The 24,786-nt window shown below is 55.8% G+C and overlaps 1 protein-coding gene across 3 annotated transcripts in view; it reads left to right on the top strand.

Moving 5' to 3' along the window:
• Positions 1–817: 817 nt before the first annotated feature.
• The window catches only part of PHF21B (PHD finger protein 21B), a 100,398-nt gene continuing 76,429 nt past the window's right edge, over positions 818–24,786 (top strand). For 2 of the 3 annotated variants that reach the window (XM_036867115.1, XM_036867113.1), the window contains exons 1-2: positions 818–1,246; positions 2,105–2,170. In XM_036867115.1, the coding sequence (XP_036723010.1) occupies positions 1,193–1,246; positions 2,105–2,170 (120 nt within the window). In that variant the 5' untranslated portion in view covers positions 818–1,192. Of the gene's footprint in view, positions 1,247–1,790; positions 1,936–2,104; positions 2,171–24,786 lie in introns of those variants that run through there. The other variant, XM_036867114.1, reaches the window with a different exon arrangement.

Below are 24,786 nucleotides of genomic sequence, written 5' to 3'. Positions count from 1 at the left end.
GTTAACTGGTAAAGATGGTAACTCCACGATGCTAATCGACTCGAAGACATTAACCTCCTGGCTGCGAGGCTGGGAGTTCTGAAATGCGATCTCGGCAGCTGTAGTTATAATTGTTTAATGTCACATTGACCGGGCACGTTTACGATTTTTAACAACGGTCTTAAAAAGTCCAATGACATCTGTTGAGAGTTTAATTGTGAGTGTAAAAAAAAATCATTAAAGGAACAGTCAAGAGATCAATTTTCATACTGTTTAAATAACACGGTGGCCATCAGGCGGTGGCGAAATCTGGCGACATGAGTAATTTAATCTCTCAAGTCGCAGCGCCAGTGCACAGGAGGCAGTAGGGGAGGGAGGCGGACGGAGACAGAAAAAGAGGGAGCAGGGGGAAAGAGGGATCGGCGAGAGCCAGAGGAGAACAGAAATGGAAAAGTGGACATTTCCCCTCCCACCGGAAAGTATCTCCAACCCCGGCCTCAAGCTGGGGGTCCGGTTTTCCTCGGGTTTGGCTGGGGGCGGGGGCAGAAAAGAGGAGGAGCGGCCGGCGCGAGCGGTCCGGGGGCTGGCGCCCCAAGCCGCGGGCTCGGGAGTTTGCGCCCTTCTGCGCCGCCACTTTTGTTCTGCGCTCCAGGCGCCGGGCCGCGGCGGGGCGGCAGTGCGCACGCGCGGGCGGGGCGGGGGCGGGGCGGGCGGCGGGCTCCGGCACCGCCCCCCGCCGCCCCGGCCCGCTCCATCCGGGCACTGCCGAATTAGCATCGTGCCGAGGCACAACTTTGCCGAGGCCCAGCGAGATCCAGGCGCGCGCGCCGGAGGAAATATAGTCCCTGCTGGCTGGCGGCTCTCGCGGGCGGCGGCGGCGGCGGCGGCGGCGGGGCGGGCGCGCGCGGGGCTGCGCGGGGCTCCCGGCTCCGGGGGGCCATGCGCCGGGCCGCGCCGGCAGCCTGGGGACCCGGCGCAACTTGCCGGGCAGCCTGAGGAGTTGGGGCGGCCGCGGGCTCGGCGCCGCGGCGCCCGGCCGCCTTTCTTCCCCCTCGCCAGAACCCGCCTCCCTTTTGGCCGTGGGGGAGGGGGCTCGTGTCCCCCCCTCCCCGGAGACCCGGTCGGCCCCCGTCCGCTCCAGCCCCCGCGGAGCCGCGCAACTTCCCCGGAGCCGGGGCCAAAGTGAGCGCAAAGTGCTGCCCAAGTTGCCGGGATGGAGCTGCAGAGCCGGCCCGAGGCGCTCGCCGTGGAACTCGCGCGCCACCAGGTAGGCGGTCGGGGGCTGCGGGCCTGGGGTCGGGGCTACAGGCACCGGAGACCCGCGTCCTCTTCCCCGTCGCAGGGTCTTCAGGGCTGGAGGGGCTCGGAGGGGCCCCTCCTTGAGCCTGCCCCAGGGGCGGGGGGAGTATGTACATGAACGGACCCCCTTTGGGCTTCCCCTCTACCCACCCCTTTCGTACAATCCTGCACAGTTTGGGGGTCGAGGGCCCGTGGGACCCGAGCCTGGTGTCTTCTCTTTCTCAAGCAGGGTCTGCAGGACAGGGGTCCCGGGAGGGGACCCCTTGGTGCGCCTGCCCGGGGTGCGTGTGAGAGTGTGTGCGCCGACCCCCTCCGGCCCCCATCCGCCGGTGCAATCCTGCACAGTTTGCAAAAGTAGTTTTGGCGATTGTTGCTCGGGCGAGCAGCGGCGTGGCGGCCGGAGCCCGAGCGGTATTGCGGCGTGCGCGTGTGTGTGTTGGGGAGATTAGGACGCGACTTGAATATTTATGAGCTTTGCTCGACACGGACTCGCCGTGTTTACTTGGCTCTTTGTTCCTCCCCCCTCCCCCGGCACACACTCACACTCACTCGCACACGTACCCCGGCCTGCAAACTTGCACGGCTCGGGCCGCGCCGCCGGGTGGCCACGGCCCCCGCCCCGCCCCGCGAGCTGCCCAGATGCGGCGGCAGCCACAGGTAAGCGGCCCCGTGCGGCACTGCTCGGCCGCCGCGCGTGCGGGACACGGCCGGGGGAACTTGGGGCGCGCGGCTGACGGCCTGGGCCAGGGGCTGCGGCCCGCGGGGCTCCGGGCGCACTTGACGCCCGGGGCGGCCGGCCTGAGCCCGCTCCTCCGTGTTTCCGCAGAACGGCGACCTCAAGAAACAGCTCCACGAGAGGCAGCCGCGGATCGCCGCGCTCAGCGACAAACAAGTAAGCGAGCTGGAGCCTGCCCCCTGCCTCCCGCCCGGGGTGGGGAGGAGGGGTCGCCGGGCACTTTGGCAGCACCCTGAGAAGTGCCGGCCTCGGCGCCGCGCGCTTAGACTCCCAAAGGAGTCTCTCCAGCCCTCAAAGTTACCCGCCCCCCCTTTTCTGGAAAGAAAGAGCCGGATTCTTGGAGGCCGAGGGGGGAGATCGCGGCTCCCGCGGTGGCCGAAAGAGAGAAGCTGCACTTAAAAGGCGGCGAGCAGCCCGGCGTCCATTTTGAGTTGGTGGACATGTTTTTGGAATGTGGAAATTTCTCCCGGCTCAGTGTCCCCCGCCTCACGCTCTTGTGAGGGTGGGGGGAGAGGGGGCGGTAATTCGGGCCTGGACACCAAACTACTTGGAAGCGATTTCTGGGTTCCGTTGCAAATCTTATTTAAAGAATCGTTCCTCCGGGCCCCCCTCCCCTCCACTTCTCCAGCATCACTTTTATTCTTGGAACCTGACGCCAGCTCCCGGGGAACAAAAGAAAGGCGCCCCCAGGACCCCCCCAGTTCTGCCCCAACTTTGGTCTCCGGGCATCAGGTGTAGACTGGGACACGCAAGAAGCTCCTTGCGATGAGGGGCACGGCCGCCGACCCCTCCCGGCCTCTCGGCGAGGAAAAGTTGTCCATTGTGACTTAGTTGCGCTGAGCTCAGCGGTAGGGGTTTCAGCACCACGAACAGATGCCGCCGCCGGAGCGCGGCCGGCCGCGCGCCCCCGCCCCCTCCCTCCCCGCCGCTCGCTCCCCTCCCCCTCCGCCCCTCCCCCTGCGCTCCCTGCCGGCACACGCACTCCCGCCCCTTCCCCGAGCGGCCCCGAGCCGAGAACTTTGAGCGGCGCAGCCAATGGCGCTCTCGGGGCTCCGAGGCTGGCGGGGGCGGGGGCAGGGGCGCCCTCCCCGCTGCCCCCTCCCCTCCCTCCGCCCGCCCCGCGGGCCCGCCCCCGCCCCGCCGCGCCCCCGGGCCATCGATCGCGCTTCCTTCGGAATGCCGGCCGCCGCCGTCGGCATCAAACTTGGCCCGCGCTGGCCCCCGCCCCCGCCCTCGCCCCGCCACCGGCCGCTGAGCTGGCCCCCTTCTTCTTCCCCCAACTCCCGGCGGGGGCGGCCCGTGCAGAAGCCCCCTCCCCGGAGGGATTGGCGGTGCGGGGAGAGACGTGGACGAGACTGGCGGGGGAGAACTCGGAGGCCGGGTGTTCATTTCGAGTCTTTAAAGTTGAAAAGTGGTGGGAGGGGGCGTGCGGGAGAGGAGGGGGCCGGGGGTTGCGGAAAGAAAGATGGCTGTTCCCGCGGGTCCGCGCCTGGTCGGGGGCGCCCGGCTGGACGGGAGGGTTGGGAGGAATGCATTAACCCCTTTCTGGCGGTGCCGCGGCCCCCCTCCCCGGCCGCGCGCGCCCGCCCGGCCGGCCCGCGCCCCCGCTCAGGAGTGGAAGCTTCCATTCCCGCCGGAGGGGGGGGCCGGCGCGCGGCCCCGGCGAAGTCGGGGAGTTCGCGGGGGGAGGGGACCCAGGCCCGGCATTACCATTTTGATTGCTTTGATGCCATTTTTGGAGGGGGAGGGGTTGGAAGACCCTTCTCCGCTGAGCACAAAGATGTTTAATCACTGTGTGGAATCAAATCAAATACTTTCTTTAAAAAAAAAAATCCACCACCAAATCTGGTACAGTGTGATAGCCGAGGGTTACTAAGCCTTTTTTTCACTGGGTAAAACGGCAAGTTGTTGACTCTTATGCTCGGAGTAGAAGATTTAAAAGCGAGAGAGAGAAAATCCAATAATCCGGCAGCTTTTATCGCAACAATGTCTCTTTATGTATGCTTCTACATGGCAGTAGTTTTACTGTTTGGAGTGGCTTTTCGGAGCTTAGGTTTGATCATCTCTGTATTGTAGCAACTATTTCAAGGCTGTTTAAATTTTGATGATGATAGTAAATGAGTGGCTATTTATTATTTGTCATGCTTGAATTTAGATGAGGCAGAGAGAAACATTTGAAAATCGTGTTTGAAGGTTGCGGTGCCGCTCGGCGAAGGAACTGTCCTACTCCAGGCTGCCTTTGCCTTTAAATTAGAACTCGGAGAAGGATGCTTGTGAACGGAATGTACCTCCATCTTTTTGTGTGTGTGTGAGTGTGTGTTTAAAAAAAAAGAAAAAAACAAAAACTTTTGTTCTCTGGCCTTTTAAAAATATTTCTCTTTTAAATGACTAAAAATAACATCTGGTAAGTATCCAGCGTTTGTCCTGGCCCTTGGAACTTGTGTTTGTAACTGAAAGTGTGTTGTTTTTCCTTTTTCCTTTGTGGCATTTTATATAGCAAGGGCTCATAAAAGAGGGAGGGAGGGCCTGGGGCTGTGGTGTAGCATGCTAATAAAGCTGCCTTGTCTCTCCCAAGCTCCGCGGTGAAATCCTTCAGAGGTCACCTATGAAATGAGTTGGGCAGACTTAACATTTACTGTCTTTCTCTCCTTGGGAGAGTTTGGTGGAGATTGGCAGCTTGGCTGCGGAAAGGTCGATGCATGAGCTCTTGGAGGTGATTCGGGCTGCAGGGCTTTGAAGAGGAGTAGGCTCTGCTTGGTCACCCCAGCGCCTGCCCAGGAGGAGCTGAAATGCCGGATCAGGGATTAAAAAGCCAGTGTTTCAGAGTTTGCTTTTAACTCAACAGAAGAGTAAAGGTAGTATCCCTTTAGTGATGTGCTTGGGGAAAAACTCACACCATCTTCATCTCGGGAGATGTGGTTTTGTCCTGCTCCCGCTTGGAATACGGGATAGGAAGGTCACGTTTCAATTAAAAGTGCACATGAGGATGATGAGCTTGATAGTAAAACGGACAGATGACCCCATTATCCACATTCGTTAGAGATACAATAGCAGTGAGTAATACTTTTTGGTGCCTAGCCACCAATTTCCCATTCATGCCCTTGGCACTGGAATTTATTTAGTTACTTCTAGAAACATGGACAAGTGCTTAAAGATGTTTATCAAGGACTCCTAGAAGAAGATGGGTTGTTTGTTGGTCAGAAGTAGAGAGATACAAATTCTGTGTTAAGTGTCCAGCGTTTTTCCCACCACTGGTGGACTAAGGGATAAACAAGAAACCAGTTTCCATAGGACCGTGCTATTTGAAAACAGAGTTCATATTTTTAACTTAAAAAAGAAATAAAATGGAATAGAGAGCTGTGGGGCGGTTGGTCAGATCTGAGTTGTGGGCCAGCCCGCTTTGGCCAGGCTGCATTCCCAGGTGGGGCGGCCCCTCACCACTGGGTTGTGATTCCGGTGGAAGATGGACCCCTTCCTTGTCTTTAACAAGATACGATGTGTGATGACTTCATTAGTTGCTCCAGTGGTTTTACGCCATGAATTTGCAGCACATGCAGAGAGGCAGTAACATTTTCATCGAAATTGTCAAGCAACAAGCACTTCCGTGTAAATGACAGACCCATCGTAAATCCTGGAGGGTTTGTTTTTTTTTCCCTCACTCTTTGGAGTTCTCGGCACAACATGTAGATGCCACACGAAGCAGGCATCTTCAGACCTGAACTTCACGCAAGTTCAGCTTCACAGAGTGAGAGGAGCCTCCTGTATCAACTGCATTCCGAGCTGGCGTGGCCGAGAGAGCACCGGCCTCCACCCCGGTGAACTTGGGGCCTTGTGTGCTGCTCCATCCGTCGACTTGATGGGCTCCGGATTCCGAGGGGATGTCCTCAAGTGCAGCAATAAAAATATGTCTTCTTGAAAGGTATGACGTATGTGGCATTCGCCCAGGCGCTGAATCACGTCTTCACTGTGATTCACTAGCTATTGTACATTGGACACCAGAGGGATTCCACAGTGGAAGCGTCCACCAAACAAAATTGCAGGGTGGGTTTATTCTGAAAGCTCCCCAGTTGTTTTCAGTCCTTCAGTAAAAGGATGTGCCATTGTCCAAGCTCTGCCCCCGAGTCTGCTCTCATCCAGGAGGCTAAATTTTAATCTTCCTGACCTAGAGTTCAAGATCGCATTCTTAAAATAGCACCATTACATGTGAAAGAGAAAACTAACGCTGTCTCTCCAAGCTCCGCCTTTCATATTCTGGGAAAGAGCGTGGGGTTGAGAGTTGAGACAGCAGGGGCCCAGTCCTGGCTTTGCCCGCTGCCGCCTGCTTGGCCTTGACCCCTGACTCCCCCTCCCACGGCCAGAGTCTCCCAGACCCACACTTCGATCTGAGCCATATTCCTGGGGCCCCTCTTCCTCTCCATCTGTCCACCCCTCTGGTCCCTCCCCCATCATCTCTTAGCTGGAAGATTACAGTAGCCTCCACACTGCATCCACTTTAAAAAAAAAAAAAGCTTTATTGGAATATAATTCACGAATCACATAATTCACTCATTTAAAGTTTACAGTTAAGTATTGTTTTGTACGTTCACAGATGTTTACAGCCGATCACCACCATCGATTTTAAGACATGTTCATCATCTCAGAAAGAAACCCTTTGGGTATCATCCCCGCTGCACACCCCACCCCCAGGCCCTACGCAACCGCTAATCTACTCTCTGTCTTTATAAATCTACTTTCTGTCGCTATAGAGTTACTCATTCTGGACTTTCATGTGAATGGAGTTATATAACATGTGGTCTCATATGACGAGCTTCTTTCACTGAGCATGGTTTCAGGGTTCATCCAAGTTGTAGCGCGTGTCAGTACTCGATTCTTTCTTATGTCTGAATAATAGTCCGTTGTATGGGAGACCGCGTTTTGCATCCATTCACCAGCTGATGGGCACCGGGGTTGTTTCCACCTTTAGGCTCTTGTGAACAGTGTACTGCATCTCCTCGTGCCCCCTCTGGTTCATCCTCCGCCAGAGTAAGTGTCTTAAGACTCGAACAAGATCACGGCGCTCCCTTGCTTGAGACCTTCCAGTGGTTTTCCGCTGCTCTCTGCGGGGCTGACCCTGCCCCCCCCACCCCCGCTCGGCCCCCGACCCCCCAGCCGTGTGGCTCCTTGGCTGTTATCCAGCAGGGCCTTGGGTACCGCGAGCATCTTGCTGTTCTGGAGACTGCTGACCGTTACCCGTCCTCATCTTTTCATACGAGTCCGATGTCTCTGCTAGACCGTAAGCTCCCTGCGGAGCAGGGGCTGTGCTGCCCCGCCCCCTCCCCCTGTGCTCTGAGAGCTGTGCCTTGTCGGGCTGGGTGCGTGTTGGTTGAACGAGCAGCTGACTGTCAGAAGATGGGTGTGCGGATTGGTGGTGATGTGCCGCGTGGCCCAAGAGGCGTCCCTGGGAGTCGTCCTTTGTAGGCTTGCAGTAAACAGATTTTTAAAATCGTATGTTCGGAATGAGCAGGCAGAGATGAATAAGACTAGAAGCTCCCTGGTCTCGGAAACCTCACAAGAGAGTGAGGTGTAGGTAACCATGTGTCAAGGAAATTCCAGAAAAGTTCTGTGAAAACCATGCCTTGAGGGCCCCTGGAGACGGAAGACAGCTTCCTGGGGGAGAGGGGTCCTCAAGGACGCCTGGGGTCGTGGACAGGAGCCGCTGGCCCAGCTGAGGGCTAATGGCCTGAGAAAACCTGCAGGTGCTGGTGAGTTTCTGGCAGTTGAACCATGGGAGAGAGACAGACAGACAGACAGCAGAGAAGGCAGGCTGGGGCCGGAGCCAGGAAGGCACCGAATGCCAGGTGAAGGGCCTGGGTTTTGTGCCAGGGCTGGAAAATGGCCGGGGGCTTTCAGGGCTCTGGTGCTGAGGGGAGATTAGAAGGGAGAAGCGTGAAGGAGGCCTGAACTCACTCCCAGCTTGGCCCGGCCATGAGCTCCCTGATGTCTGTCACCTGCGTAGGAGGCTCTTGCAGGGATGGTGGCACCCGTGTGTGACGTGGGAGAGGAGAGGAGGCTGCTGGACCCTGGGTGACCGGCACATAACAGGCTGTGAGGGCAGGGACTTGTGCTGACCCTCCCCCTCCTGCCTTCACCAGAGCTTCGTAGGGCTGAGAAGTTAGTGGGGGGACACTTCTGGAACCCTCTAGAAGATGACTCGGTGGGCACCTCTGCGTGGTTGGTTTAAGGGAAAAAAATGTGTGTGTGTATATGACATATTTACATTTATAGGTTATATTTTTATTGTTGACTTTGTTTTTTTACTATTTGTAAAGTGTATAATAACAAATAGTAATTACAGTTGACCTTTGAACAACGCGGGAGTCAGAGGTGGCGACCTTCTGCACAGACACTGTGTATAGAGTTGGTCCTACATATAAGGCAGGGCCTCTGTATCCGTGGATTCAACCACCCATGGATCACATAGGACTGCAGTATGCACTACTGAAAAAATCTGTGTGTAAGTGGACCCGCATATAAATGGACCCGCGCAGTTCAAACCCACGTTTTTCAAGGGTCAACTGTGTATTGATTCGTGCCAATAAATATGCGTGAAGTCTGTGCAGTGTATATAACATCAGTTGACAATTTGTCCAGGATTATATTACTAAAATGAGAGGAAGGATTTGTTGAAATAAGACAAATAATTACCACGCCCCTGCTAAAGTAAAATCTTGCTGAGGAAGACAGTGATTCTTGCTATTATTTCTGTAACATTAGGAGCTAAGGAAGAATTCGACTTTTAACAAAGTTTTTATTGTAAATGCAACACCTGCTTGTTGGGGAAAAAATTTGCAGCGCAGACGTGAGAGTCATAAAACGTGACCCCTCTTCTGCCCCATCCTACGTGTGGACGAGAGCAGCGCTGGCTCTGAGGTGTGTTCGTAGGATGTGTTCTATAAGCACGCGGCGTCTGTAACATGGATAAACATGCTTAGTGGATACGCTACTAAGCATGCTATGCCTAAACTTGCTTTTTTTGACACTTGACATTGTGTTCCGGACGTCTCTTGGGACCAACGCAGTTTAATTCCACAAACATTTAATGGGCTCCTGCCTGGTGGAGGACGCGGGGGTGATGGTGGGTGACGTGCTGTTGTTAGTAATAGCGGCATCTCATGTTATAAGGCTTTACCCTTGCGAAGTGGTTTCGCTTGGTCTCTGCTTGCAGAAAGTTTCACGTGTAGCTGGGGAGGCTGGCGTATCCACCGTTACCTCTCCTGTGAGCTCTCTGCAGGAGGGGTTTAGCTAGTGGGCTCAGCCAGCAGCAGACGGGGTGACGTGCTGTGATGAGGTGCATGGGATCGCTGTCAGGAGGTGACATTTGCACCTGTGGAGAAGCAGAGACATTGCACACCCAGCACCCTGCTATCTGCAGCACTGATATTCTTCAGCGGGTCTGTTCCATCACGTCTTTTTATTTGATTGTCGTGATCATCTCACGGCTTGGGTCAGGCGGGGCAGGTGAGAGAAGGGCAGCTTCCCAAGGTCAGATGGCTTGGGACCCCCGGAGAGGGTGCTCCCTGTTTCAGTCCCTGCCTGGCCTCTAGCTGCCTGCCTCTAGGGTCTGACAAAGCGTAGCTGGAAGAGCAGAGGCCCGACAGTCAGGACACCAGGGTTCCTATCCCAGCTCTTTGCCTCCGGCTGTGTGGCCTCGAGCAAGTCATTCTGCCTCCTTGAGCTCTGTTTCCTCTCTGTAAAGTGGGTGTAGTAGTAGTAAAAACTACCTCACTGGGTTATTGAGATGGAGTCAGATCAAAGATGAGAAAGTGCATCTATACTACCGAGCAGAGCACAGGGGTTGATTTGAAGAGAACTGCGTTGGCCGCGTCAGCGACCCCAGGACGCCCCCGCCACGCCCTGCCCTGCACCTGGGGGGCTGGAGCCTTTGCACCGTTGCTGGTCCCCCTTCGGGGCGTATGCTGCTCGTTCCTCCTGGTAGAGGGTGACGGTGACTGCGCCGCCTCCTCTGCCAGCCCAAGGAGGTGGCTCTGCTACGTTCGCCTCCTAAAACACCTGCTGTCGGAACTGTACAATTGATTTCAGTCAACTTTGAGTTTTTTCAAGGCGATGACTCTGATAATAACTTTGGTAATCCCATGATGCCTCCTTAGAGCTGCTGGCTATGATTATGAGCCCTGTGATTTAGCCAGTGTTTCCTCCAACGCCTTTGTCTATCCAGGACCGAATCGCGGGCTCCACTTGCGCGAGCTGATGCTGCACGTGGCTGCCGTCCGGTCCGCCAGCGAGCCCGGCTCGGGGCCTGAGCACGTGGCGGGGGGCCCTGCCCGCGGGGCAGCGTCGCGGGCACGCCCTGGTCATGCACGGAGGGCTTGAGGAGGCCCCTTCGCGGGGTGTCTGTTGGCTCGCCCTCCAAGGCCCTTGCCGCAGACACGGGAGGGCTTGGGGGGGAAGAGGCGGTTTTCTGGAGGAGGGTGCAGCTGCTGTTCGTCTTCTCCACACTGTTCGGAATTTACAGCTTGTAAGGAAATGTGACTCTGGATTGGACTTTCCTTGCAGAAGAGTCCCACTAAGAAGACTTTTCACTTTTGTCTCCGAGAGGCGTGTAAGAAAGAAGTTAATAAGCACCGGCTTTACAACTGGGTAGACTGGAGTTGTGAACCCCGCTCCATGCTTCGAAGGCTGTAAAATGGGGTAACGGTGCAGCACCCGTGAGACAGCCGAGCGCTGGCGTGTGGGGTGCTCGGGAAAAGATGCGGACGTGGCGCTGGCAGGATTAAATGAGATGAGACGTGACACTCGGGCCACGGTGAGTCCTCAACAGGTGGGATCCGGGCGTCACAAGTCACAGCTTTCCCATCTGATGCTGACCCTGGGCCAGGCCCCTTCTAGCGCTCTCCACGGACCAACTCGGTCACTGTTCACACAGCCCTTTAGGGAAGGCCTGCTCTTAATTACCATTTTACTTGGGGGGGGGGTGCGGCTGAAGCCCAGAGAGGTTGAGTGGCTTGTTGACATCACACAGCTGGCAAGGGGAGGAGCTGCGGTCCAGTTCTGGGCCCTTGTGGCCTCATGATCTTAGCCCCTACGCTGGAGCATGTGTCGGAGACATGACAACACTTTGTGCCCCGCATATGAAAAGTTTGGTGTGTCATGTAACTCCAGGGCATGTGTTCCAGTAAAAGGAAATGGAGATAGTACTTCAGCGAGAACCACCAGCAGGTTAGCAGCTGTTTGTGATAACGAATGGGAATTTTACCCTGAAGTGGAAGGTCGTGGAACTTGGGAGGGGGCCTGGGTCTGCATCCAGTCTCCGCCTCTGGCACCGGGCTGGGGAGTGTGGGGCAGGCCGGGTGAAGTGAGGGGTCTCGGCAGTGTAGAAGCTGAGCCAGCGGCAGGCGGGAGGTTTGGACTTGACCCCGAAGCAAATACTCCTCCACGCTCTGCTTTGTCCTCCCCGCTGTGGCCTGAGCCCCTCTCTGGCTTGGCTCCTTCAATATTTCCTGTTATCACTGTTGTTGTTGTTTTCTACTTTAAGGTGGAGGCATCTTTCTCATTTTGAAACGGCCTCTGTTCTCCAAAGGAACGAACATGCTTCCTTAAGTTTTTTTTTTCCCTTTGGGTCATTACTTATCGTTGGTAGTAGTTTCCGAGTGTGTGATGAGAAATTGCTAATGCAGCTTTGTTCTGGTGATGACCTCTGACTGCCACCAGCGGGCGTCCCTGAAGCCTCAGATGGGCTGCGCTTTGCTTTTTGTTTTTTGCTTGGCACCTGTGTTGGTCTTGTTAAAGCGCAGCAGAAAGAAGTACATCCATGGGGGATTTTTTTTTCTTTTTTTGTTCGGGGTTGAGTGGTCCTTAGCCCCCAGGTAAGATAAGGTCAGGTTGTGTGGGTCCTTGTCTCAAAGTGGGGACGGTGCTGCTTCCCTGGCAGGGTCGTCCCAAGGGTCAATGAGGACGTGTGTCTCGAGTGCCAGGTGTAATTCCTGGCTGGCCTGCAGCGGGGCAGCTGAGTAATAGGGGAGCTGTTATCAGTATAGTTTATTGACAATCATACGAGAAGCAGGGATCTGGCAGCGCCCCAGAGATGCTGCTGCCGTGGAGAGGTAGACGGGCAACTGTAGCTTTTTGTTGGGACAGAGACCTCTGGGTTGCTTCTTTGTCTCCACGGACGGGTGTGTCCGCAGCTGGGACCGGGCCCTAAATTTGGGATTTGGTCTTTGGACCCGAGACTTGGTCTGACGGCGTAAAACATAGGATGTGCAAGGCCGGGGGGGCCTTTGCGGGGCACCTCCCCAAGCCCCCTTTTTCCAACTGGAACTACGGCCCTGGGTAGAGGTGGTGATGGCACCCGGGGGCCCCGGGGGTCCCAGGGCTCCAGTCTTCCTGACCGCAGCGCGGCCACACGAGAAGCCCGTGGTTTTCCTTTAAGTCATTAGATTCTGTTCGCTGGTGTTTTGTTTCAGAAGCGGCTTGCCCACAAGGGTGGCCGCTGTTTGAGACATGCTGGGGTCCCACACACGATGTCCTCGTGCCGACAGTAGGGCCGCTGGGGCACAACACGGTGGTTTTCAGAAGGTGGTCATACTTTCAGAGCAGCTGGCTTCCGGTTGGCACAAGGCGGGGTGGCAGCTCTGGCAGGACACAGTGCATTCTGGAACTGTCCGTTTTATGAAACTTATTGCATCAGATTGGCTGTCGATCTCTGGGTGCAGGTACCTTGCAGGAGGATGAGTACCTGCCGGGCCTGCCTGCCGCCCAGACCGCCTGCACGCGTGTCTGCACTTGGCGGTGGAGGTTGGTTGTGGACGTGTGTATGGCCGAGGCCGTAACCTACACGTTCACAAACAGGGAAGTGTCTATCAGATTTTGCAAAGTCACCCTCCAAAGTAGAAAAGGTGATAAAAAACACTAATTTGGGGGGGGATCAATCTTTAGGGGAAATAATGGCTGCTTTTTGATCTCTTGGGTGGAAGCAGCAGATAGTTACTTGGAATGGCAGATGGGGGGTTGTCTGGTTGTCTGTTGGGGCCTCCCTGGGGGATACATCCCAGCAGGCCATCCGTGGGGGACGCTGCCATCAGTTTGGGGAGAAGCTTTTTGCCCCAGGAAAGAGAACGAGGCAGGGGTGGGGCAGGCAGAGAGAGGAAGGGAGAGGGGTGTGTTTCTTTTCGATGTCACTCAGGCGGAAAGCCAATCTGCACATGTAAATGAACTTGAAAATGCAGTTAAAAATATATACATATTAGAGACTGTGATCCAGAATTTATTGTGAGATGCAGGTTACCAGGTGACAAGCCGCATTTCTTACAATCAGTGACACTAACTCTTCTCCGTGATTAATGCGTCTCAGTGGTGATAAATGCACCCCAGATGAACGCCGCATTATTCCTTAAGCTACGGCCCCGCTGAGTGCAGAGTTTTCTGTGCCTTCATCACCAACGTCCTTCTCCCAGCTGTCACTGCCAAGGGGACACGGGCTCAGGAAGTTTCCTCCAAGGGCTTGTCCTGGCTCGACAAGAGAGGTGACAAAACAGTCAGCCGTGTTGTTGTGGACAGAGGTCAGAGGGGCCCTGGACGCTGTTACGGCTGCAGGCGCTGGGAAGTGGGCACGTGGCAAAGAGTGCCCGGCTGGGTCTTAGAGCAGGATCTGGGGCCTGGGAGGCCAGGGAGGTGCAGCGTCTGGGGCTGGAAGGAGCCCTGTGTGTCGCGCTCCTTTGTGCTTCCTCCGGGCCGTGCCCACCAGCGTGTGCAGAAGTGAGCGCTCGGGTGGTGAGGGTGGCAGCCTCCGCTCGGTACTGGGTGGTGACATTCGGCACATGCTGCCGGGCGCCCAGTCTGTGCCGGGCACTGGGGACACGGCAGTGGACAGAACGGGCCCTTGAGATGTGCTCGCAATCCAAGAGGGGAAACAGGCAACAGGCGAAAAACATCATAAATGAGTTACGGAGTTGGTGGGAAGGTGACCAGTGCTCTGGCAGAGGGTAGAGCGGGGGAGGCGTGCGGGGCTGGGGGCAGGTGGTCGAGAGGGGCCTCAGGCCTTGGGGCTGGAGGAGTGAGCCCTGTGGCTCTGTGCAGGAGGAGTGTCCCAGGTAGAGGGAACAGCTCGTGCAAAGGCCCTGAGATGGGTCATGCCTGGCGTTTCCCGCCGAGGCCAGTGCGGCCGGGAGAGTGAGTGACAGGTGAGTGTGAGGGGGGAGGTCAGAGAGCTGATGGAACAGGGCGGCGACTGGTCTCTCCAGCACGGCTGACCCCCACCTTTAAATCACCGACTGGCCGTGATGAAGAAGAGGAAGCGGCCCTTTCGTGGGGCAGAATTTTGACTAGAAGCTGGAAGGTACCAGAAGGCCAATTTCAGCTCCAGGTCTGGTGGAATTCCCTTACAGAGGGATCTGCCTGGGGCTAGAATTGGTTGTTCTGAGACCTTTGACCGCCAAGCCAGCACCTCATAGCCGAGGGGAAGCGGCACCGATGCCAGCTGGCTGGGAGGCCAGGCTGGCTGGCCCTGTGCTGAGGTTCTGTGGTTCAGAAAAGCCCAGGCTCACCGGGGTTCCGTCCCCGACCAACCGCAACCTGAGATGCTCTGACCCTCGCGGGATCACAGACTCCAATGCTGCGGGCGGGCCGGAGAGCAGTCCTGCCGAGGGCCGGGCCTGCTGGGGAGTCATGCCCTGCGGCGCGAGGGGATGGGGGGATTGGGGGGGGGGCGGCCAGGCCAGCGCCACCCCTGCCATCACTTGACATGGGCCCCAGGCAGCCTGCTTTTTTGATTTTTTTCAAGAGGAGTCAGAAACCCATGTTTATGAGAAATCTGCAGTTTAGATGTGGGTGGTACATTACGGCCTTTTCTAGACGCATTGGCCCAAAGGACACTCCGCAGCCCAGACCGAACCTTCATCCTCTGGTCGCCCTTCCGAGTCCCCTCCTCCAGCTCCATCAGGCTGGCCGTGATCTGGTAATTCCCTGCCTCCGTGTCCCCCGCTCACCATCCCGCGTGGTACCTACATTCAGAGCTACGGGGCGAGTTGGAGTCAGATCGTGAGCCCTGAGGTCCAGCGAGCCCGCCGCCCTGGAGCCCCCAGCGCTGTTATGGGGGGAACAGTCGATGATGCTGCGACTAGAGGGCCGCTGGGTTTCTTCAAGAGCCTTCGTCGCTCATTTAGATACAGAAGTGGCGCTCAAACATATTTCTGTAAATAAAACAGTCCCGCCCCCAGCCCCGGCCCAAGTCGGTGGCTTGTTGAAGTTAGTTTATTAATGAGCCTGCTGAGTGGGCTTGAATGGGGGCTGCGCTCTCATATCGCGGATCTAATTATAAACACGAGGGACGGTACCAAATAAGCAGCCTTTAAAGGGAGAAGAGTCTGACAGCTTGGTTTAAAGTGTCCTTTAATGAACTTCTTTGGCACTTGTATCTTAGCAACACATTTTATTACGTCCCGGTGCAGCTGGACTCGGGCACGGTAATTTATCCCCCCCCCAGCTCCCCCCACTCTGACTTTCTTTGGGGACTGGAGGGAGGAATGTACTGACCCGATTTTTCATGGCTGGGTTTGCATCCCTTCTGCTTTGTTTAGTTGATGAAAAAGGCAAACAGGGTGCCGGGAGCAGGGGGCCTCGCTGGCCGGCAGGAGGGACGGTGGCCCCAGCCTGGAAGGTGGGCGGCCGCCCAGCTCGGATGCCGGTGTCGCAGGCTGCCTTGTGGACATGCTGAATCTCTCCCCAGCGCACCCTGGGTTTGGGTATTTTTATCTGGACTTCTTTCCTGTTTTGACACTAATTTGGATACGGCGGAAGTAGGGACATTTGCAAATCTTTCCTCGTAATCAGCAAGCCTGTAAGTGGGGATGGGAAGTGTTCTAGATGAAGTGGACATGGGGGAGGGCAGCACAGGAGCAGGGCTGGGGCACTGGGCTGGGGGGACCTTCCGGCCTGGCTGCTCCTGAGCCCAGGGACCTCGGCCGGTACTTCCCTTCCCTGAGTCTTAACTCTCTCTTGTCTGCTGTATGAGGCTCCTGCGGCTGCTGTAACAGAGCGCCACATGCCGGGCAGCTTAAATTTACTCCCTCCTGGTCTGGAGGTCGGAAGCCTGAAATCAAGGTGCCGGCTCGGCCGCGCTCCCTCCAGAGCCAAGGGGAGGATCCTTCCTGCCGCTTCCAGCTCCTGGGGGCTGCTGGCGCTCCTGGGCTCGCGGCCGCACCACTCTGGTCTCTGCCTCTGTCTTCACGTGGCCGTCTTCCCTCTGAATCTGTGTCTTCTCTTCTTACAAGGACCCCAATCATTACATTTAGGGCCCCCCAATCCAGTATGAGCTCAACTAATTATATCTGCAAAGACCCAATTACCAAATAAGGTCACACTCTGAGGTTTTGGGTGGATGTGAATTCTGGGGGGACACTGTTTAACCCACTGTATCTACCAGTTGAAGCTAGTCACGCCTGCCTCAGATTATGGTTGGGGGTCCAAGTAGGTGGAGGCTCTCCCTGCCGACCCTGCCAGGGGCGCCTTCCCTATAGCCAGGAGCCGAGATGGAGAAACGAAGGTAACCTGCCCCGTTGCAGGGGTGGGCTGCTGTGTCCGCTGAACACGTTACCTTCTGCGGGTGGGAGGAAGGAGCCTGCACTCCCCTGTGGCAGGTGAGAATGTGCCTTTACTGCTTCCAACAACTTTGAGTCCTACTCCCGTCCCCATTTTCTTTACTTTTTTTTTTTTTTTTTTTGGCCACACCGCACAGCCTGCGGGATCCCAGTTCCCCGGCCAGGGATCGAACCCAGGCCCCCCTGCAGTGGAAGTGCGGAGTCCCAAGCACTCGACCGCCAGGGAATTTCCACCGTCCCCATTTTTCAGGGGAGGAAACTGAGGCTCACAGGGGTGCAGTTACTCATCCAGGGGCTTAGCTTGGGCTGCCATGAACCACGGTGGTCTGGGTCCCCAGCCCCTGCACCGACTGTGTATCATACCGGCTGCCACCAAGACAGAGCACCCAGCCTGCGCAAGCAGCTGGCCCTGCCAGCAGGGCCAGCGTGCTGCCAGCCCAGGGACGCCACACGTGTGTATGGCATCTGAGGTTCACCAACGCCCCCCTTCCCCGTATCTGATGCCGTGTGGCCCTTGGCACCTCGGGGAGTGGTGCATTGGGGGGGGGGGTCCCTGTTGCACTGAGGGTGAGGATGCCAAATCCCTGCTGCATCCCCAGGGCTGATGGATAAGCTTTGATCGTTCTGAGTCAGTTTCTGCATCTGTAAAATGGGCTAACACTTTACCATCTTCCTCAGAGGGTAATCGTGAGGGTGAGGTGAAAAAACACAAGGGGAAATCCGGCCTGTGGGCTCAGAGGGCTGGGTGTGGGGCCCACAGCATGAGCAAGAGGCCCCAAGGGTCACGTGACAAAGGGCGGGATGTCATCCCGCCAAACTGTGTAGCTGGTTGGTTGCCCAGCAAGTTGCCTGCCCAAGCGGCTCCTTTGCACATGTGCATCCCATCCCCCCAAAAGGTCCTGGAGTCCAGGCGAGACTCAGGATGAGCCATGGGAGTTGCCTCCCAGTGGACACACGTGGGTCCACGTCCTGCCTCTGCCTCTGCAGGCTTGGCCGTAGAGACCTCTTCTGCCCCGTGCCCCGGGCCGCGCGCACGTGTGTTCTCCTGGCTCCCAGACCCTGCCGACAGGTCGGGGTTTAACTGTTGTCCTCTAGGCAGTGCCTCCGTGACACCCACTGCCCTGGGCCCCTGTTCTGTGCCTCCAGTACCCGCCCCCCCCCCCCATGCTGCTGCTCCGGTGATTACTAGGGAGTGGGAGCTGCGTGAGGTAGGGCCACCCCGAGGCCTCTCCTGTCCCACTGGCTCTGGGCACATTGCAGGAGCTGGCCAATGGCCTGGCTCCTGGGGGACTGGCCGTGTGTGGTTTGTAAAGGAATCCTTTTCCCCTGGGCCACTCTTTAATCAGGTGCTTCAGTGTGGACCTGCGGAAACATTTGTTGAAAGACCATTGGTCATTCAGTTGGTCATTCAGCCGGTATTCAGTGAGTGACCATTGTGTCCTGGGCGCCAGGTGACCGTGGCCTGAGAGGTAAAGAGGAGGAGGTGGCCTGGGGTCATCGTTATTATCAATATTGTCGTCATCAGTAAAAGTCTGCTTTACCCCATGTAGGTGCTTGCGTGTCCTTTTACCCCTGCCCCCCACCCCACTCCATCCACCCCTCCTAATTCACTAGGTCCTGCCCTGTGGCAGATGTCAGGGACTTGGATGTACACAAGACACCGCCTCTGAGAACAAGAGTGAGAGGGAGGTGCGGGGAGAGGGAGGGAGGGAGGGAGGAAAGGAGGGAGGGGGAGCGAGCAGGCCGACAGCAGCTGCACCCAGTTGTCACGGGGGCTCCGGTACAAGCCTCTGGGGTGAAGCTTCCGGTAGGGGTGGTGGTGCTCAGTTCTCGCTGGGAAGCATTAGGGTGTGAATCTGCCCATTTGACAGATGAGGAAACCGACAGATGAGAGCGATTAGGTGACCTGCCCAAGGCCCACAGCGAGTGAGGGGCAGCACCTGGATTCTGGAAGCATCTGCTTGACTGCAGGAGGCCCTCTTATCCCCACTTTGCAGATGAAGAAACTGAGGCCCTGCGAGGCCAAGTAACTTTCCCACGTCGCCAGCTCCAGGTCCCCAGCCAGGTCTTTGATCCTAGAGCTTTCCCGTCCCCTGGGCTGTGCTGGAGGAGGAGTCCTGCAGCCGCGGATGGAGGAGCCCGGCCCGCCGTCCTGACCTCGAGCTGGCTCGGCCGCGCTCACACTGCCCGTTCCCTTCCCTTCCTGCTGTCCGCTCCCCTCCCAGCTGAGTCCAGTTCAGGCTGCAGCTCGTTCGCGTTGCTCTGCGCCCATCACCACCGTCCTTCCGAGCATCCACTCTGACCCGGCAGGCAGGCCAGCGCTGTCCTTACCTGCCACGTAAGCTTCAAGTGGCTCTCTCCAAACCCTTGCAGAATCCTTCCCTGGAGGGGAAGTTAGCGGTACTTCCTAAGACTGCAGAGGGCGTGGAGGGACGGGAATTGCACGGAGCTGAATTTTGTCGTAACCTCAAGAACTTTCGAAGGATCAGGGTGTGCATGGAGAGAGCTGGCTACCCCAGGAGGTAACAAGCTTCTGCCACAGTGAGGGATGCTGGGGGTATTTGCACGTGGGGTTAGACAGGGCCAAGTGGGATCCCCTCCGACCAGGAATTGGCCCAGCAGTCTGAGCAGTCTGTGGCCCCGGCCACGGCTCCGTTCTTTAGGTTGCTCATCGACACGTTTACTAAGTGCATTCTGGGAGGCACCAAAGGAAGGGAAGTCCAGGGTTCTTGGCAGCCCCTTCCCCCTCCAAACCCAGCTGACCCCCTGGCCAGCACAGAAAAACCAGTGGGGACGCTGTCCCGTGTCCCCAGGTGAGTCCTCCTGCCATGTGCCTGGATGGAGGCCAGCAGAGCCAAGAGTCAGGCTGGAGGAGGGGGCCGCATGGGGCGCAACTTGGAGGCGGGGAGGGGGGGAGGTGATGGAAGCGGGGAAGGCGATGGAGGCGGGGGAGGCGATGGAGGCGGGGGAGGCTGGGGAGGTGATGGAGGCGGGGAAGGCGATGGAGGCGGGGGAGGCGATGGAGGCGGGGGAGGCGGGGGAGGCTGGGGAGGTGATGGAGGCAGGGAAGGCGATGGAGGCGGGGGAGGCTGGGGAGGTGATGGAAGCAGGGAAGGCGATGGAGGCGGGGGAGGCGATGGAGGCGGGGGAGGCGATGGAGGCGGGAGAGGCGATGGAGGCGGGGGAGGTGATGGAGGCGGGGGAGGCTGGGGAGGTGATGGAGGCGGCGAGCGGCAGCACAGAGCCAGCCGCCAGCCAGGACACGGCCTCTGGAAAGACCCCTCCTTCTCCAGGAAGGTTTACTCATTCTCACTTCACATCCTTGGTGCACAAAGGCGAAAATTACAAACGTTCATGGCTGACTTGTGCCCCAGCTGGAGTAAAGCCCGCTTGCACTGCTCTGGACAGCAGCTGAGGCTGTCCCTGCCCCTCATGGACAGGTCCCCCGTGACAGCCCCGAGAGGTGGGCAGGCCCAGAAGTAGGCTCAGGAGGGGGACCTGTGTTGACCCCACTGTTGACCGTTGCAGCTTCCCTTCGGAGGTGCACAGAGCTCGCCTCCAACGGGCAGTTAGTGGACTTTTGCCTTTTCTTTTTCTGTTAACACGCCATGGATTTGTTAAGTAACACTGAATATTCCATTGTGGAAAAGTATATAAAACATAGGATTTACCATCCCAACCATTTTCAAGTGGACAATTCAGTGGCGTTAAGTACATTCACAATGTTATGCACCCCTCACCGTCATCTCTTCCCAAACTGAAACTCTGTTCCCACTCAACACAACTCCCCATCCCCCTCCCCAGCTCCTGGCAACCGCCATTCTACTTTCTGTCTCTGAATTTGATGACTCTCCGGTCCCTCTCTAAGTGGGATCATACAAGGTTTGTCCTTTTGAATCTGACTTATTTCACTGAGCATAATGTCCTCGAGGTTCACCCATGTTGTAGCCTGTGTCGGTGCTTCATTCCTTTTTAAGGCTGGATAACATTCCATCCTATGTATACACCACCTCTTGTTTATCCATTCACCTGTTGATGGACGTTTTAGTGATTTCCACCTTTTGGCTCATGGGAATAATGCTGCTGTGAACGTGGGGATACAGGTATCTGTTCAAGTCCTTGCTTTCAGTTATTTTGGGTACATACCAGGAGTGGAATTGCTGGGTTGGACTTTTGCTTTTCATCCTAGGCAAACCCACAGCAGAGAGAAGCCTGAGCGGTTCCCTGGTTCGTCCCGAGTGTAGACAGTCTAGGGTCAGCCCCCTCCATCCGACCGACGTCCTGTGACCTTGGGATCCCTAGTTTTGACATCATCATCTTCTAGGGAACTTGGGGTGTCCCCGCTGGCTTCCCAGCCCCTGGCCGGTCTCTGCACTGTGGGGGTGGGTCATGTGGATGCAGCAGAAGCATCCGTGAAGCCTGTCGGCTCCTTCAGTGCACACTTTACAAAGGGGAGTTCGCGTCTGCAAGGATTTCTCCCACTAGAGTTTTGTGTTGACGTTAAAAACATGGACAATGGGCTTCCCTGGTGGCGCAGTGGTTAAGAATCTGCCTGCCAATGCAGGAGACACGGGTTCGAGCCCTGGTCCCGGAAGATCCCACATGCCGCGGAGCAACTAAGCCCGTGCGCCACAACTACTGAGCCTGCGCTCTAGAGCCCACGAGCCACAACTGCTGAAGCCCGTGCGCCTAGAACTTGTGCTCCGCAACAGAGTAGCCCCTGCTCGCTCGCCGCAACTAGAGAAAGCCCGCGCACAGCACCGAAGACCCAACGCAGCCAAAAATAAATGAAATAAAATAGATTTAAAAAAAAACGGGACATTAAACATGTAACCTGCTTGTGGTAGTTTGTGCAGACGTTACAGTATGTGATTTATTTTCCATTTTTTTTCTCTTACAATGATTAGTTAATGCAGATATGGGACCGATTCCCTGGAGTCCTCTCACTCATTAACGACTAACATCTATACAGCGGTGTTTTGGTGTATCCAGCACTGCCACATATATTAACCTACTGGAAGGTCACGTTTCATGGGTGAAAAAGCCATGTCCACGGCCCCCATGGGTAAGAACCCAGAGGAGGGAGGCCCATGGGCTTGGGAGGCCGCTTCCTGGAGCCACTGTCACCACGGCCGAGTCTTGCTCGTTCCCTGACCAGGGGTTCAGGGATGTCATTGTTGAAAGGTTCCCCAAGTCTGCTCACGCAGTGGCTGGCTCTTTGACTGGTTCCTCAGCTGGGCTCCCTCGCTGTGCTGGCCTGGCCGGGCCCAGGGCGAGGTCCGCCCCCGCTGGCTTGTACACAGGTTCCTCCCGACGCGCAGAAAAGAGCAGCAATCCACAGACTCTTCGCAATTAAACTTCTCTTTCTGGCATTAGTATTTCTTAAACTTTTGTTGTTTGGGCTCTAGCAGAGGACAGAATGACATAAGAAGTAGCAGACAAAAACGTACAGTTGGCTGTGATTATTTTGAAGTCTCGGAGGATGTCTGTTTTTGCGTGCAGATAAATGCAGTTCTGTCTTCTACAGTAGTCTTTTCTTGGTGGGATTAGATATGTCATTAGTTCATGGTGTTCTGCAGTATGTTACCTCTAGGCTCTGCTTTCTAGATAAATTTGACAGATGCTGACCAAATTCTCCAAGGATTCCCTCTTCATCATTGCCACTGGTTGAGTCCTTTCTGTGACAGGGAGCTTACTACCTCCTGACAAGTCCACCCAGGCCTGGACAGCTCTGAGTTTCAGGGCAGTCCACCTTGCTTTGAGGCCCGTCAGTTCTCATACCTCCCATCCATCCATCTACCCACTGGGGGAGACCTTTATGATCCATCGACCGGTAGGCAGTGGAGTTCGTGTGTGTGCGTGCGTGTGTGTGCGTGTGTGTGTGTGTGTGTGTGTTGGGAGCTCCATAGAATTAGGAACCATAAGCCTCAGTGTCTGCCGTCAGGGAGCCACTCATTACCATGGAGAGCAGTTAGGCAGCAGCCTGGGATCAGGATGTGATGACCAGAGATGGCAGCCAGCTGTGCTCCAGGAGGTCAGAAGACGAGGAGACTTCTTTCTCTGAACCTTGACCCTGAACAGTTCCGTGTGGTTTCAACTCTCAGGTCCCATCTCTGATCCTTGTTTGTCTTGTGACCTTCAGCAGGTTATTGACTATCCTTCAGCTTCCTTTTACTCGCCTGAGAAGTGGAGATAATACGAGCACTTGCCCGTAGAACTCGAAGGATGGGGCAGGGTGATGGATGGTAGGAGCTTAGCAAAGAGCCTGGTGCACAGTGAGGGCTCCGGAGAAACGAGTTCTCACCCTGTGTCTCTAGGCCAGGCCGTTATCCTCCGCTGCTGAGCTTCGGAGACCCCCATCTCTCTGGAGTCCCACTGGCCTCAGCTCTCATCCCTGCCACCGTCTTAACCAGTTTCGCCTCCTAAATATCTCTCTCACTTTTTCCTGCCTCTCCTACTCCAGTTCACCTCTCAGCAGCCTCCTGACTGCTCTCTTTGCCTTTAGGGTCTGTCTTCCACACCACCACTAAGGTTGTCTTTTTAAAGTATAGTCCTTAGGTGACTTCTCTGTGCTTAAAAAGCATGTCCCACAGCCCACAGCCCACAGCAAGAGCTTCACATCTTCCTTAACCTCTTGCCCAGGTGAGCTGAGTCAGACAGGAGCTGCTGTGTTGAAGCTGGGGCCGGGCCTAGAGCCCCACCATACAGCCTCAGGTCCAACTCCAGGACCATTGGCAGGGGCAGGTGGAGACACCTGGGGCAGCGGGGAACACAGTCTGTAAGTCAGTAACTTGAGGAAGAACATTCAGAAGTTCTTTGCAGTCAATAGACAGGGCCTTTCATTTTCTGGTTTCAGATAACTTCTTCACACTCATCTCCCAACACGGAGTTGTTAACCATTTCCCAGACATACTAAATGCCTGTGGGTCACAGGTCTTAACCTAGGGCAGCGCTCCTGCCTGGACGGCCCTTCTCTCTTGAACAAGATCCTGCCCACCCCCCGAAGCCCAGATTAGCTCCTTACCCTCAAGAAAGGCACCTCTGGATTCATGTGGATTGGGTCCTACTGGTGGTAATGATGGTCACGGTGGTGATGGTGGTGGTGGTAGTGATGATGATGGGGCCAAAGGGGATGGCAGGGATGGTGATGCTGGTGATTATGGTGGTGAGGATGGTGATATTGGTGGTGAGGATGATGAGATGATGGTAATAAAGGGGATGGTGAGGATGGTGATGATGGTGATGGTGATGATAAAGGTGATGGTGATGATGGTGATGGTGATGATGGTGATGATGGTGATGATAAAGGTGATGGTGATGATGGTGATGGTGATGATGGTGATGGTGATGATGGTGATGATGGTGATGGTGATGATAAAGGTGATGGTGATGATGGTGATGGTGATGATGGTGATGATGGTGATGGTGATGATAAAGGTGATGATGGTGATGGTGATGATACCGTCAGTGATGATGGTGGAACTACCATGGATTGGCCACTTCCTGTGGTAGGTCTGAGTGTTTCCACTTTAACTTACTTACCATCACAACACATCCCTATGAGGAAATATCATCCCCACTAGACACTGGAGGGAACAGAGACACCTATCCGGTGCTAGTGCCTCTCAGTCTTGGCTTTATTACTTTGTGGCGATCAGACTCCTCAGTAAAATGTCTGTGTCTGACACACAGGCTCACAGCAGTTACATTTGAATTAATGGATAGTGGATGTGCCTTAGAAACCGTAAATGTGATGGAAATGTTGTTGCTGTTATATTATGTCCTAAAGACAAGATGTTTGTGTAAAGAAGAAGAAAAAAGCTTTAAAAGTTCTAAAGTCACGGATCTTGACACCTAGGCAACAAGTCCCTTGTGTACCACCTGGGAACCCCCTACAGAGTTAAAAACAAGATGACTTCAAACACAAAATGCTGCCAACATTACTTTTAAAGACTGTGGGGCTCAGATTGTGCATTTCAGTGCAAATGCATCTTTCTTTGCAGTTATTTTTGTGACATTTGATGTCACTCAGTAGGTCTGAACATCCCAGGTCAGCTCCTTGGAAGCTGTCTGTTCCTCTTCTGTCTGAGTCTGCAGTTCTGTTGGCCGCCAGCGGGCACCGCTGAGGTCCTGGAAGGAAATCACAGGCGTGGAAAATGGTATATGATTTTTCTTGAAAAT

This window comes from Balaenoptera musculus, chromosome 10 (genome assembly GCF_009873245.2).
Source record: "Balaenoptera musculus isolate JJ_BM4_2016_0621 chromosome 10, mBalMus1.pri.v3, whole genome shotgun sequence".
In the NCBI taxonomy this organism is placed as follows: domain Eukaryota; kingdom Metazoa; phylum Chordata; class Mammalia; order Artiodactyla; family Balaenopteridae; genus Balaenoptera; species Balaenoptera musculus.
Note: the sequence above shows the minus strand (reverse complement) of the source record. Positions and strands in the feature narration are given on the sequence as shown.